General features: G+C 54.1%; 1 protein-coding gene across 9 annotated transcripts in view; it reads right to left on the minus strand.

Moving 5' to 3' along the window:
• Nucleotides 1–1,824: 1,824 nt before the first annotated feature.
• The window catches only part of SEPTIN9 (septin 9), a 134,406-nt gene continuing 120,607 nt past the window's right edge, over nucleotides 1,825–15,623 (minus strand). For all 9 annotated transcript variants that reach the window (XM_056506020.1, XM_056506026.1, XM_056506025.1 and 6 more), the window contains 5 exons: nucleotides 9,999–10,116; nucleotides 6,934–7,029; nucleotides 6,106–6,202; nucleotides 4,624–4,675; nucleotides 1,825–3,876 (listed from right to left, as the gene is read on the minus strand). In XM_056506020.1, the coding sequence (XP_056361995.1) occupies nucleotides 3,741–3,876; nucleotides 4,624–4,675; nucleotides 6,106–6,202; nucleotides 6,934–7,029; nucleotides 9,999–10,116 (499 nt within the window). In that variant the 3' untranslated portion in view covers nucleotides 1,825–3,740. The remainder of the gene's footprint in view (nucleotides 3,877–4,623; nucleotides 4,676–6,105; nucleotides 6,203–6,933; nucleotides 7,030–9,998; nucleotides 10,117–15,623) is intronic.

The raw sequence follows: 15,623 nt of genomic DNA on the forward strand, positions 1-15,623 counted from the left end.
CAGGCACCCCCAGAGCTGGCTGTGCTGGGCTCCCTCTCCCTGCCAGAGCCAGGAAAGCCCTGTTCAGATGGGTAATTAAACTCTCACTCATCTTCATTTCCCTCATTTGTTAAAGTGAGGCCACTCAATAAGCCATTAGTGCAAGGTCCTTGCTGTCAGCCAAGGCATCCTCAGGCACATTTCCCTTGCAGGCAGCTGGGGAGGGAGTGAGCAGCTCCTTGCCTGCCCCCTGCTCTGCCCAAACCCTCCCCATCCAGCCCCTCCCAGCTCACTCCTGCTCTTTGGCCAAGGCTCTGGGGAGAAAAGGGGAATTTTGCAATGGCCAACCCTTCCCCCAGCTGGGATTTTTCCCACAGCACCACACAAGCCCCTGTTCCATCCGAGCATCTGGTGTTGCTGCTCTCCCTTTGCCAGCCCCACCTCTCTGGAGCTCCCTAACATCTGGAAGCCATTCCCTGCACCATTCCCATGAAGGGACCTCTGACCCCTTCAGCTCCTCCTCTGGGCTAAACAAAAGCTGTCCTTACTGCTGAGATGGGGAATTCTGCCAGCTTTCCCCTGTCCCCATCCATTTCTCAATGTGTCACCAGGACAGCATCTGCCTGGAGAGCCCTGGAGCATTCCCTGTCCCCTCTCCCTCCATGGACACACTGATTCCTGCATCTGCCTGGAGAGCCCTGGAGCATCCTCTGTCCCCTCTCCTTCACATGCTCAGACACCAGCAATGAGGAAAACTGCAAAAAACCCCAAATCCCAGGACAAGAAAAATCACAATATGGGGGAAAAACTGCTGTAGGTTCCTCCAGGAGCAAGGCCTGTGTTTGCAGTTTACTACAACTCCACGTTGATTTTCCCTCCCTGGGAGCTTTTGTTCTGGGTCTTGCTCTGGCTACAACAGTGAGAACACCCTGACTTTGCTGCTTCTCACCCTGGAATCCTTTGTGAGCTGTGGGGTGAGAGGGATTTGGGCTCACAAAGAACCACAGAGCTGCTGTGCAGCTCAAAAAATGGAAGGGTATGGATAGGGATGGGTTTGCACTGGGGAAAAGGGGGGCATCACTGCACACTCACTGGATGCCACGTGAGATGAGACAATTCACTGCAGCAAAACCCAGGAGCCAGCAGAAAAGCAGAGTTAAAATGCACACAAGCCTGTCCTGTGCTCTGGAGCTCCACAGAACCCAGCCTGGGTGCTGTCCTGCTGGGTTTGTTTTCATCCAGTCCCACAGAATCCCAGAGGGGCTGGAAAGGAGCTCTGGAAGTCACCTGCTCCAGCCCCAGCTAAGCAGGGTCACTTAGAGCTGGTCACCCAGGAGTGGGGCCAGGTGGCTTCTGAGTTCAACTGCTTGGGGAAAAAAATACAATAAACACATCAGAGATCAAACCAGCAGAGGGGACAGTGTCAGATGTGTAACACCAGGGAAAAATGTGGTTTTCAGGATGGCCAATCTTCCAAGGGCATCCCAAGGCCAACCCTGCAGTCATGGAGGGTTTTGAGGATCTGCCTGTGGAGCCAAAGCCACATGTGTGTGCAAGACAAGCTCCTGCCTGCCCAGAACTAGAGCAACCCACTTCTCCATAAAAGCACCGGGAAGAACAGTGGGAACAGCTTCACCAGGGAAGCAGAGGGATGGATCCCCCTGCCTCCCTCTGGCTCCAGCCCAAAGGTGCTCAGCACAAGCAGCTCCAGCACTCTGCAGGGCACCTGGGGCAGCAATCCTGGCTGGGATGAGCCAAAGGGGCCAGTTCTGGGCCTGGACTCCCCCATGACCCCCAGCAATGATCACACCATGGCTGGGAACAGACATTTCCAAACAAGCCTCCTTCTATTTGCATTCGAAACATTTATTTTGGGAAATACATATTAAACACTATTATTTATACAAAAATGGACTAAATTTTCATAATGCTTATAACCCCCAAAAGGCCATTTTAATAGATCTGGATGAAAGGTTTTTTTATTGTATTATTTTCTTTTTTTTTTTCCTTAAAAAAAAAAAATCAGATTACAAAGGAGAAAGCGGCGTGTCTTGCTTGAGATACCAACTAGAGAAAAAAAAAGTTTAAGATGGCATTTGCAGAAGTGCCTCACACAAGAGATTTTTCTCCCCTTACAGTCTTTTTTTTAACACTTGAAATATATATTTTTTTTTTTCAGTTAATACATTTTTTGTTGATGTTTTTGCTAAAATATAGCAAGTCAGCAAATAGAGAGTTGCTGTTCCCCAACAGCTCCGTGGGGCTGATGTGGAGGGGGAGTATGAGTGAAGGGGAGAGGGATTCTCACAATGCACCCCCTGCCCACACCCCTTTGGCTGCTGGGGGGGACATGTGGGGAGCCCCTGAAAACCTGGGCATCCCCACCAGGGGACAGCAATCCCTCCTCCCTCCTGTCACCTGTGCTGAGCCAGGCTCTGTCCCCCAGGCTCTGCAGGTGCCTTCCAGTGCTAGGGGATGGGACACGCTGCCACTTCAGTGGGTGCCCCCAAAAACGGGTGATTTGCAGGAAGTTTTTTCCCTTAGAGAGGATTGAGAGACTGGTGGACATCAGACAGGCAAAAGGAGCTGGGAGAGGGGCAGGAGTGCAGAGCTCTGCCCCAGGACCCCCTGCTCCTGTGTCACAGTGCTACCTAATGCTTGCAGGGTCTGATTTACTGGGGACACACAGAAAGAGGAGGGTCTGGGGGCAGAGCAGGGGGAGCAGCACCCACACACCCCCCCCAGAGCTGCAGGGCTGGGTCAGCACATGCACAGAACCCTGCACAAGGACCAGCAAAACAGGAGCATCTTCCCTGGACACACAGCACACAGGAAATGAGAAGGAATTAACAGACACCCAAGAGCCTCCTCTGATGTAGGGAAAAGCCCAAGAATCACAAGGGTCAGACAGCACAACCCTCTGCCTCCCACCACTGCTTTGCAGAGACAGTTCCACGCTCAGCCCCCTCAGGACAAACACACTGTGAGCCTGCAGCAGACAGAGACCCACCCAGCTGAGTGACAAATAAATACACAAGTGTCCCCAGGACATCAGCCACAGGGCCCAAGGGAGAGGGAGCCAGAGTCCCCAGAGAGGCTCACAGCCTCCTGCAGGCTGCACACAGCCGAGGCAGACCCCCCTCCCCTGTCCCACACTACTGCAAGGTCACAGTCTGAAAAGGCACTTCTCCCAAAGCAGGTGGCTCTGCCTGGCCGGGGGTCGGTGACAGGCGAGGTGACACCCAAACACTCCCAGTTTATTGCATGTAGACAGGGTGAGGGGCTGGGCTGGGGGCTGGGCTGGGGGCTGGCAGGTCCCAGAGGTGCAGAGGGCTGGCAGGAGGCAGCAGGACACAAGGATGGCACTGGCTGCTCTCTTCATCCCGCCGGACCTCGCTCAGCTGCAGGAACCTCACGGACGGAGAAGAGCCCCTGCATGGAGGGCTGGGAGGGCTCCAGGGCACCCCAGCCCTGCTGGCCCCACAGATCTGCTCCCCTGGGCTCAGCTGTGGGGCCAGAGCTGGGGGCAATGAGAGCCCGACCTCCACAGGGGGACAGGGACGCTGCTCTGGGGGCTGAGCACAAACTCATGGCACAGAGGGGGGAGAGCGGCCACCCCGCCCCACGACTGGTTATTTGGTCAGTTAACATGGCAGGGCTGGGGGACCAGGGCAGGAGGGACATGGCAGAGGATTGATATAAAAATAAAGGGGAAGAGGGAGAGAGAGCGAGCGTGAGCGAGTGCTGGCGCCGAGGGACGGTCACATCTCGTTGGCCACCAGCTCCCTGTCGGCCACGCCGTTGGACAGAGAGCTCTGGCCCTCGTTCAGCCTCTTCACCCTGTAGGCTTCAAAGTGGATGTTGCTGGTAATATCCTTGATGTTCTGCATGTGTGTCCTGCAGGGAAGGGAGATGGAGCAGTCACACCTTGCTGGGACAGCCCCAACCCTCTGCACCCCAAACAGCCCCGGTGCCAGTGTCCCTTGCTGGTTAATGCCCCTTGGGGCACAGCAGGGGAGGAAAGGAGTCATGGGCAGCATTACTGGGCAGCAGGAGCCTTCACTGGTGCTTGGGGACACAGGACCTGTGGCTGCAGAACTCCCACCCAGGGGGATCCTGACCCTGTCCTGGAGTCAGGTTTAGTAGCCCCACACAAGTCTGCCGGCAACAGATCACATGTGCTCACCTTGCAGCCAAACTGAGGAAGAGCCCAATGCCCCTTTCCAGCAAGCCCAGGGGGCTCAGCCTCCCTGTCCCCCACAGCTGGGACACTTCTTTCAAGAGGTGTCACCCAGACCCCACAATGATACCCCAGTGGAGGGTGATGTCCTTGCATCTCTGGCACTGGTGAGGGACCACTAAGGCCAGAAGCTGCTTGCAGGTGAGCTGGAGCCACCCTGCCAGCAATCCTGGAGTGTGTCCTGACCCCTTCACTGCTCCTTCCCCCCTGAACTCAGCACTGCAGCTGAGAAAAGCCCCCAGGGCGTGGGGCCACCCTTGCAGAGGGGCTGCAGAGTGGCAGCAGGCTGGGAGGGCAGGCAGGGTGAGGGTGAAGGAGCAGCAGAGCAAAGCAGCAGCTGCTCTAGCCCTGCTGGGCTGTCCCCCCTCCCTGGAGGGGCCCAAGGCTCTGGGGCAGGCACTGACCTGATGAGCAGGTCCCGCAGGTAGGCGAACTCACAGTGTGTCGTGTTCTCCACTGGCAAGAGAGACAGAAACCCACAGTGAGCACCCACAGCCACCACCTGGGGCCAGCAGGACCTGGGGCTGCCCAGAGTGTGCAGGGCTCAGGAGTCCTCCTTGTGCAGGTCCCTGCCCCAGCCCAGCCCTGGTGAGCCCTGACTGAGCATCCACAGCCCCTCCCCAGTGTCCCACCACCAGGGCAGCTCCCAGCAGCACCCCCAGCACAATGCTGGGACCCCCAGAACCCCAAACAAGACAGGGGAAGGGCCATGGTGAGCTCTGCAGTGTCTCCACAGAGGTTTCATCTGTAGCTGGGCATGAGCATCCTGCAGCATCCCAGGCAAGGTGCTGAGGGCTGCCAGGACATGAACTCCTGTGCCAAAGGCTACTGCTGGCAGCAGGAGTGCTTGCAACAGGGAAAAATCAAGGGGTGCTGCTCCACCACAATCAGTCTATTTTACAGCTGCTATTTTACCCCTAATCTTACTCAATTTAGAGGAAAAACAGTTTGTTTTTTTCTTTTTGCCCCAAAAATCCTGTACATAGAATAGCAGAATCCTTTATGCTGAAGACCCCTGAGATCATTGAGTCCAACCATTAAACATCATGCAGGAATGGCAAAACAAAAGCAGCAGTGCTGTGCCAAAGCTGCCTGTGGCCATGGCTGGGCCCTGGGGGTCTCCCTGTGCTGAAGGCAGATGGCACAAGTAGAATGTGAGGGTTTAATGAATCCCATTGAACACAGAATGTTCAGGGACACAGCACGAGAGGGCAGCAGAGCTTCAAAATACACTGATTTTCCTGGCAGCTTTGTTAAACCATCCCTCAACACAGGATTCCTATTAAAAAGACTCATAAATGAGAGGAACCTGTGAAGTGAAGGGGTGGAAGATGAGAGGGGTGGCACTGGAGATGAGCCAGCTGGCTGCCAGGAACCATGAACAGGGAAATGTGTGGAAGTGCTGCAGCCAGGAGCTTTCATCTAGCCTTTAAACCATGACTGTCAAATGGGGGAGAAAAAAGGGAGATGCTGATGGGAAATGGAAGAGGGAGGAGATCCCACAAGGGCACCAAGCAAAGGCAAGGTGGAGGGTACAGATGCCAGGGAAAGGTTCTAACAGGGGCTTGAGACAGGGGGATGTCACTGGTGTGCCCTCAAATCTGCCATCAGGCAATTACTGTGCAAGGAGCACAAGCCAGGCCAGGAGACCCCCAGAAATGTCCCCTCCAGCACTCAGCAGCCCCCCAAGACACACAAAGGCCCAGGAACCCAGCACAGGAGCATTGGCCAAGGTGTTTCCAGTCCTCAAATGATGGAAAATGATCTTCTTTTGGAGGGGCAGGGAAGCACCACATCCACCTCAGCTCCTACTGCTGATTTTGGATTTTACAGCCTTCTGCCAGAGCAGGGAGATGGGCTCAGGTGGGGAAGCAAGGATGAGGTACCTTCAATGGTGCCCCACTTGGTCTTCCTCCCAAGGATTCTTCTTCCATTCACCTGATACTCCTGGTCACTGCCCACCACTGCAAATGGGATCATTTCCTGTGGAAAAACAAGGATGTGGTTGCTTCCTGAAAACCCAAACCAGTGAGCAAAGTCCTACACTGAGCTGTTTCCAGGAGGGTTTCATGGGATGAGCTGGTTTGCCCCTGATGCCCCTGAGCAGTTCTGCCTGCCAGGGCCCAGGACTGGGTACCAGCATCTCTTGCAATGTGCCCAGCCTAAAACCAGCCTAGTCCAGCCCCTCACTGGCAGGCACCAGGTACAGCTGGAGCAAAGGTATCCCAAATCTTCCCTGGGAATTGCCCCCAGCATCTGGCAACCTGTGACCAACTCATTTCCTGACCCAAGCTGGTGTCTTTGAATTTTAGAGTCCCTAAAAGACATTTTTCTTCCTCAAATTAGCTCACTTTACAGTGCAAAAACCTGCTGGCTGATTCCTGAGCACAGAACTGCCAGCTGCAGGCAGCCTAGAGGTAAAATTCCATCCCAGTGCTGGAAGGCTGCTGCCCTAGCCAGGGGTGGGCAGGAATTTCTGTTCCCTGAGCCTGGGGCATGGGAAGGGGCTGTGGATCCTCTGCCGAGGGCACCTGGCAGATGGAGATGGGGAAGGAGAATGGACAGAACACCTTCCCCACGAGCCCTTCCCACCCTGCTCTGAGCTCTGGCAGGATCCCTGCTGCTGGGCAGACCCATGGGCAGGCACAGCAGCTTGGGGAAAAGAGCAGAGGCCTTTTGGGAACCCCCAGGACACCCCCAGCCCCTGCACTGACCCGGAATTTCTCGTTGACCAGCCGGTCCTCAGAGTCCTCATCAAACTCCTTCTGGGGGTACACATCGATGCCATTGGCAAGGAGATCAGCCATTATCTAGGAGGGAAGAGCAGAGGGACAGGTGAGGGACAGGCAGGCTCAGGAGCTGCACTCCCACCTTGGCAGCTGCTGCCAAAAGGGTCTGAGTGATGCCACCAGCCACAGCAGCATCTCCTCCCTCTCCATCCTGAGCACTGCCCACCTGGGGGACAGACACCTGTGCCCCACACACCCACCAGGAGCTTGCCCTGGAACCTCTGGTGCCAAGGCACAGCTCAGGCAGAGAGTGGGATGGAGTTACATGAGTTGGATGTTGTTTAGGGATTGGAAAAGACAACAAGACAAGCCAAGCAAAGCAGAGCACAGCTGCCAGGCTTGTAACACAAAGGTAAAAAGCTGCTCCCTGGTGTTTGTTTACACTCCTTGGAAAAGGAACTTGATCTGAGGGGACAAGGACACAGCTTGGAATGGCAGGCTCTAAGGACTTTGCCTCTGTGCAAGGCCAAGAGATGCTGAAATCTGATTCCTGGGTGGAGGCTCAGCTCACAGGGAGATTGAAGGATCAACCTTCTCCTACAAGGCTGGAAACCCCAGCCCAGACTGGCAGCAGCTCCCACCACTTCCCGTGGCAATAACTCCACCTCAGTCCCACATGCAGGCTGGCAAAGGAGGGATCCAGCCCAGGGGATGCCCCAGCCAGCCTCCCACCCCCCACACACTGAGTTTAGGGGAACAGCCCAACAAAGCCAACTCCAGGGAGCACATTCCACTGACTCAGCACAGCACTGGCACCAACCTGCAGCCAGGCTGGAGCTTCACAACCCTGCCCACCCCATCCAAACCCAAAACCCATCACCTCTCTGAACCAGCTACAGCCCAGATGCAGACAGAGCTCTGCTTTGGGAAGCACACACAGGCACACTGGGATGAGTGGACAAGGTCCCAGCCTGTGCCCACCTGGCCTGATTTCCTGCCCTCTCATCTGCTGGGAGCAAACACACCATGTGGCTACGTGTTCTCCCTCCATCTGAAAGGATTTGGGAGGTCTGCTTATAATCAGAGATGGGGTGAGCTCATCCTGTGCTGAGCCAGTGCAGAGCAGCAGTCAGGCACTGTCCCCATGGTACCAGCAGCCAGGGGTGCCCAGGTGATACTTGGGGTGCCAGACTGAGTTTGTAGAGCCAGAGGCAGCCAGTCACCTGCAGACACAGGGATGTGTGCACTGGTACCTCTGAAAGGAGCCAGCAGCCTGCAGAAGCCACCACAGGGAGCAGATGTGGCACCATGGGCTCACCCCTCCGTGTCCCCTCAGCAGCTCCTTTGAGCTCTGTGCCTGACAAGCCAAGCCAGCCCAGCCTGGGCACTCCCAGCTCCATTCCCAGCCTCTAGCCAAGGAAATTGCTTGGAGAGTTTGGATTCAGCCCCAAAGCCAGACTGGGTATGTCAGTGCCTGATGCTGTCATTCAGAATTGGGAAGGAGCAGCTCAGCCTCTCCTGCAAGGGGGCATGGACCCATGGCTAAGCTGTCATCCTGTCCCTAACCAAAGGAGTGGCCCCTAAAACTGCCCTTTTGGCAGGACTCTCTTTCCCTTACTTCTCCCAGACTCATGGATCAAGGAGTTTGTGGTTTTTACATCTGCAGGGAATGCTGAGGCCATCACACCTGCAGCCACATCCGTGCCCACACAAACGGATTTACAGCCCCTTACCAAACCCCAGATGGGCCACCTGCACCTCTGAGAGCCAAGCTGTGGGTTCAGCCCCTCCTCAGCTCCCAACCACAGCAATTCCATGCCTTGCTTCCCTCTCAGATCTCACCCAGCTGAGCTCAGCAAACACACACGTTTTTGACTGGCTCCTGTACCAGTGCACGATGCTGCACAGGGAGGGCTCTCCAGCCCCTGTGCACCAACCTCCCAAAGTGACAGAAACCAGCCTGAAAATAACAACAACAACAACAACAACAACAAAGGAGGCAGGAGAAGCAGGCCTGGAGACAGAGCTCCAAACGTATCCCACACTGACAGAGATCCAAGAGAAACAGCAGAGCTTGGAGAGCAGTGCTGCCGGCGGGATGGCCGGAGCTGCAGCCGGAGCAGCGCGCTGGGCTCGGCCAGGAGCTGTGCACAGCCTGCCAGGGCAGCTGGGGGCAGGGATGGGGGCCACAGGTGGGAGCCCCTGTTAGAGTCGGTCTGAAGTTTCTCTGGACCTGAGCTCTGGCCTGGCCCAGGTGGGTGCTTGCCCAGGACTGTCTGTAGGTGTGCCTGGTGCTGCCATGGTGCTGCTCTCAGCAGGGCACTGCTTATAGCACCCTGCTCAGCACCTGCTCCTTGGAGCAATGATCTCCACTTACAACAGCCCATAAATCTCCCCACCTTTTGGCCAGAGGCCACTGGCTTTGGAAAAGGACCCTAAAAAGTGACTTTCCTAAAGAGAGTTGGAGATCTCTTTCTCCCCAACGGATCGAAGACGTGTCTGTCATCGGACAACTCGAGGATGACATCCCTTCTGTTGGTAGCTGTATCCCATCCTTTCTCTCTCTCCCCCCTTTTACTTTGTTCCTTTATCTCTCTTTCTCTCTCTCTTTCTCTCCCCTTTCACTTTGTTCCTTTATCTCTCTTTCTCTCTCTCTACTTTTACTTTGTTCCTTTTTCTCTCTTTCTCTCTCTCTTTCTCTCCCCTTTCACTTTGTTCCTTTATCTCTCTTTCTCTCCTCTTTTACTTTGTTCCTTTATCTCTCTTTCTCTCTCTCTACTTTTACTTTGTTCCTTTATCTCTCTTTCTCTCTCTCTCCTTTTACTTAGTTCCTTTCTCTCTCTCTCTCTTCTCTCCCCTTTTACTTCATTTCCTTTTCCACTTTCTCTCTCTCTCACAAAACTGAATTGTTACACGCAATAAACTGCACTGCTGCTTGCTGCTGAACAAACCTGAGTCTCTTTTGCGTTTTGCACCCTGGGGTCGAAGGAACCATCACAGCTTTAGCTGGGGCTGAGGGGATGGTGCCCCCAGGAGCAGCAGCCCCTTACCCTCTGTTTGAAGTAGTCCCTCTCCTCCAGCGTGAGCGTGTCTGCCTTGGCGATCACCGGCACGATGTTCACCACCTTGCTCAGGCGCTTCATGAACTCGATGTCCAACGGCCGCAGCCTGGAAAACAGCAGGGAAAGGGGATGTGCACCCGAGGCTGCTGCAGTGCCCTGCTGCTGGGAAGGGTCAATCAGGAAAACCTTATAAATATGATCACCTGGCAAAAGATTTTGAGAATATGGAAACCATAAGCAAGATTGAAGTGAGAGCCATCTTTGGGATACCAAACCTTAGTTACTAAATAACTAGAAGACAATAGGATGGCCAGGAAAGTAATCCCCTCTTGATAGAACAATGGTCCAAAGGTCAGAGCAGACCCTGCTAGCTTGGCAGAAGAGCTCCAAAGAGTAGTTTTTAGGGTTTAAAGTATAACACATTATGGTAATGTAATGATTCTTATAGGCTGTATGTAAATGCTATAGGATTTGTATGTTGTATTAGATTGGTTAGTGGAAATTAGAGTATTCAACATAGAAGAAGATTTAAACGGGAAAATCTCTCTCTTACTTCCTTCCCTCTCTTCCCACTCTCTTACCTCTCAGAACTCTTACTACCCCACTCTCTCTTTGCCTGCTCTGAGCTGTGGCTGGCAGCTCCCAGCAGGGCCCTTTTTACCCAGCCCTATGCAATAAACCACAAGCCTCAAGACCTGGCTTAGAGAGATCTCTCTGTCACGACTGTCCTGACACCATTGCACAGTCTCCTACACCCTGGAAGGGAGGGGCAGAGGGAATCACTTCCTTTCAGATAGGACAAGTAAAGACGTTGCCTTAAAAGCTTGGCAGGCAGAGAGGGTTTGAAACACTTTAAACATTTCCCTTTCAAAGCTGCTGCTATCTTATCTCACAAAGCCCCTGAAGTGGCACAGGGCTTTTATCTCTGCAGGGCCACAGAGGACTGCAGGAACTAGCCCAGAGCTACTGGTGTCCTTGGTGGAGCTGGGATGAGAGCAGGGAGATGCTGGCTGCAGGGCCAGGGACAAATCAAACCATGTCAGAGCTCCATCCAAGCTGTCACCAACCATCCTGGGACAGCACAACATGGAAATGGCCACAGGGACAGTCCTGCTCACACTCCCCCTGTGCTGAGCACCAGCACAAGCTGGGAGTGCCTCTCCCATTCATCAGCTGGGATTAAAAAAAGCTCTGGAAACTCTCCAGGGGCTCACAGAGCACAGAAGAGATGCAGCTTGTTCCAGAGGGCAAGAATGTCAGAAAATCTCTACAACAGAAGTCTCAGCAGAGGGAAGCTGCAGAGATTGCATAACCCAGTGATCAGTGCCTGGGGAAATCCCTCCCTGCTGACTGCAGGGACACAGCTCCCCTTCCACACTGCTCCACATCCAAGGCCTGCACACAGCAATGAAGGCACCTGGCCATGATCCCCCTGCTCCTTGGTCCTCCCTGAAGGTGTTTTAACTGCTGGGGGTCCCAGACCAGGAGAAAACCCTCCTTGGGACACCTCCAGCTGCTGCAGGTCCCTCTCAGTGGCTCTGGAGGTGATGAGGACATGCAGCACAGTTGAGCAGGTGTTGCCTTGAAAAGGGAACCTGGAGGTTCCAGGTGCAGGATCACCTTTGGGGCAGGAGCCTGTTTGAAATGAGCCCTCACTGAAGGGCCAAGAGAGCCCCCACTGCCAACACCATGGACTCCTCAGGCCCTACAAAGGGCTGAGACCCCTGCAGAGCCAGGCACAGGAGTGCAGAGGGGAAGGGCCTGATCCTGCACTGTCCCCATCCCATGGGAACACCTCTGCCTGGCTCCAGCACTGAGGGAAGGACATTCCCCCCACACAGACCCACTGAGCTCCAGCTGCCCCAGAGCCAGCTGAGCCCTGCCCTGGCCATCCCTCTGCCAGGGATGGAGCTGGACTGTGCCAGGTGGATCTTGTCCCCACACACCAACCACACACAGCCCCCAGCACATCATTAGCACATGGACAAACCAGCTCCTAACACAAACACAGGGTCACAGATCACCCTGGGCCCCAGGAAAGAGAGATTTTGGCTATTAAAGGGAAAAAAGAATAGAAAAAAACACAAGGAACCCCCCATGGACACATCTAAGCTGACTTGCTGCTGGCAAACATTGTTTGGAGCTCTGCATAATGTATTTCCCAGACCTCCAAGGAAGTAATGCAGTAATGCTCCTCTCCCAGCAGAATTCTTTCCCCTCCTCTCTCTTTGCTATTTTCCAAACAATTTTTCTCCTCTAAAAGCTTCTTCCCCACTGAGCCTGTGTTCCTGCCTCTTTCATCAGCTTTTCCTTTAAAGACCAGGATGCATACAGAGCGAATGCAGATGAATCCACAACCAGGCAGACATCTGAGTTTCAGCTCAATCTACATGTTAAAAGCTCAGTTCTCATCCCTCAGATCCCTCACACATCCAGAGGATGCCACAGAGCCTGCTCACACCCCTGCTGTGTGCAGCAGCATCCCCCAGGCACAGTGACCACAGTGACCCTGCCCACCTGCACCCAGGCACCTCTGACACAACTTTCTGCACCCATGGGCTCCTGCAAGTGCCTCATCCACCTCCCTGCACCACCCTGACACAACCAAGGGACTCCCCAGCACAGCAAACTCTATGTTTTTAGGGTTTTCTGCAAGTTTCTAGATATTCTATCAACTCCTGCTAGGTAGGTAGCCCCCTCAAAACCTTAATTGTGGAAAAGAGAGTGAAGCTTTTCACTGAGAACAATGCCTGCCTGTAGCTACACATCACACTCATGTGAAGCCACCAAAGGAAAACACATGGATTAAGGTGGTGACAAGTGATATTTGCTCCAAGCACATCACAGAAATGAAGGGAAGCTCAAGAAAATAACTGATCTGTTTTCTTCCCCTTCCCCAAATGGTCCCTGATACTATTAACTTACAGCATGCACATTTTGGGCTTTGCTGGGAGTGGAGGAGCTCGAAGGGGAGTGATGGGCTGGAGCAGGAGGTGCAGCATGGGCTCCAGCCACTGCTGCTGCTGCTGGCTGTTCCCTCATCCCCTCCTGCCCTGGCCTTGGGGGAGGCTGTGCAGCTGGGCACACCTTATGGTGCCCAGGACAAACATTATTTCTGCCACTGTGCACAGACAGGATCTCAGCACAGGCTCGTTCCTGCTGGTTCCCCTGAAATTCTGTTACAGGAATCAAAATCCACAGTGAGCTGAGAAGTTATTTCCTTTTGGTAGTGCCCCAGATCAAACTAACAGCAGGAATTTGAGCTCTGTGTTAAGCAAACACCAGTGAGGGCCCAGCAGCTGCCCAGCCCTATCACCTGCTCCAGGGAGCTGGTGGGCACCTGAGAGGGGCAGCCAGAGGGGAAAGAGGGAGTGGGGGGCAGCTCCTGAGCCACCAGCCCTGGCAGAGGCAGGAGGGGTGATGATGGGGCCAGGCAGAGTTCCAGAGCCATTCCTGAGCTGAGCAGAGCCTTGCAGGGGTCAGAGCAGGGATATTTATTGGGTGGCAGAGCCAGGCTCGTGCAGCTGCAGCTGGAAGTCCCTGCCAGCACCATCCTCAGCCTCCACAGGCAGAGTTACATGGGAGGTTACAGGCTGTGTGTGAACTGGATGGGCTGCAAAGCCTGTCCTGAACTCCCCTGTGCACTCCCTCATGCAGCAGAAACTTCTCTGCTGATTAACCCTGGAGCTGCCTGGATGGGAGGGCTGGACTGAAACAGAGCCAAGCAATCCTCTGCTCTGGTCTCTCAATCTCTGCACCAACTTTGCTTTTTTTTATCCCTCACTCCTTTTTGTTTAGGAAAAAGCAAGCTCTCACCCAGTGCCTGCAGCATCCGCAGGAGCCCTGTGCCATGGCCACCCACATCAGCAGCAGCAGCTCCCCAGGCACCACAAACACCTGTGCAAGCACATCCCAGGAGGGCAGCACAAGCACCTGGATGGTGCCTTGGGGGTGTGCTGGGTGACAGTGTCCCCAGTGCAGGTCCCTGCAGCTCTGCCAGCCACTGCCACCCTCCCAGTCACCTCCTGGGGAAGACACAGGCACCACAGCAAGGAGCTCCCTGCCCTTCCCATCCCCTGCTGCCTCAGGCAGGGCACAAACCTGCACCCAGCTGTGTGTGACAACCCCAGGACAAGGCTCCCACACAGGATCCTCTGCTACAGCACCATCACAGCAGCCCCACCCTGCAGGAGAGGTGGCCACATCACCCTTTGTGTCTTTGGACAGTGCTGGGAAAGCCTGTCCATGATGATGAAAAATCTAACTTTGACTTCACAAGAGAGCAGAGAGGAACCCCAACGCCTGCTCGAGCTCTCAGAGAAGCAAAATTTCCCATTGACCTCCCCCTCCCAGTGGGGTTTGCCCCTCAGGTGGCAGGAGGGGGTGGGTGAGCAGTGACAGAGGGGACAGTGTGGGGAAACAGGATCAGCACAGGGCTCAGCAGCAACAGCCCCCAACTGCAGGGCTCACTCGGATATTGGAAACACATGTGCACTGGAGAGAAGGAAAAAAAGCAGCTGAAAATCCACACAATTGCTGCTGGCCAGAGGGTGAGAGAAACCAGAGCATGGGGGAGAGGCTCCACTGGGGGACACAGCAACAGGGCTCCTTCCACATCCCTGCCCTGCCAGGCACCAACAGGATCCACATCCCTGCCAGGCACCAACAGGGCTCCTTCCACATCCCTGCCAGGCACCAACAGGGCTCAAAATCCCTGCCAGGCACCAACAGGGCTCCACATCCCTGACTGCACTGCCAGGCACCCAACACTCCCAGCCCTCCAAGCATCAGATGTGTTTTGTAAGGGTTAAACAGCCAGAGGGGTAAGGAAAAGCTGGAGCACAGCTAATGCTGCAGGTCAGACCTGCCAAGGCAGGAGCTGCAGATCTGGGCTGAGATTAGTGGGACCAGCTCATTAGACTGGCCTAAAAATGTCATTTCCCTTTGAAACCTTCTCTGTTTTATTGTTTTCAACCATAAATGTTTCGTCAGCCCCTCTGCTCCTGATCAGTTACACAAGAGGGGCATAACTGGCCCATGCAGTCATTTTATTCCAGGGAAGGATGCATTTTTGGTCTACCCACTGACAGAAGCAAAACAAAGCCTTTTCTATTGGAATAAATCTCCACATGGGGAAGTGGAAAAGGCTGACATGAATGCAGTGCTAGAGGCTTAAGTTTACTTTTGAAAACAGACCCAAAAACATCCCCAGTGCAGACAGAGCCAGAAGTGGAAGGAATTGACACAAATCAAAAGGAAACTTAGGTCTCATTTTGTGTTGTGATACTTTAAGTCATATTTTTCAAGACATTTTAAGTGCCCCAGATTTTCAGGGTGGGCTGTGTGCCTAAGAGGGAAAAAAAAAAAAACAGAAGAGAAGAGAAAAAAAAAATAGAGCAAGATCTGGGCCTTTTGATGTTGTCACTTGAGAAGTGCCAGAGCCAGGAGAACTCTGGGCTGAATAAACAGCATCCCACTTGCAGACTAGTCAAACAACCTACAAAATACCCTTATGGGTGAGGTGTTCACTGCCTTGGAAGCACATGGAAAACTGGCTTCTCCCCTTACAAAGTCAGGGGCAAAGAAAAAAAAAATTAATGTCCTGCTTGCAAA

This window comes from Oenanthe melanoleuca, chromosome 18, assembly GCF_029582105.1.
Source record: "Oenanthe melanoleuca isolate GR-GAL-2019-014 chromosome 18, OMel1.0, whole genome shotgun sequence".
NCBI lineage: Eukaryota > Metazoa > Chordata > Aves > Passeriformes > Muscicapidae > Oenanthe > Oenanthe melanoleuca.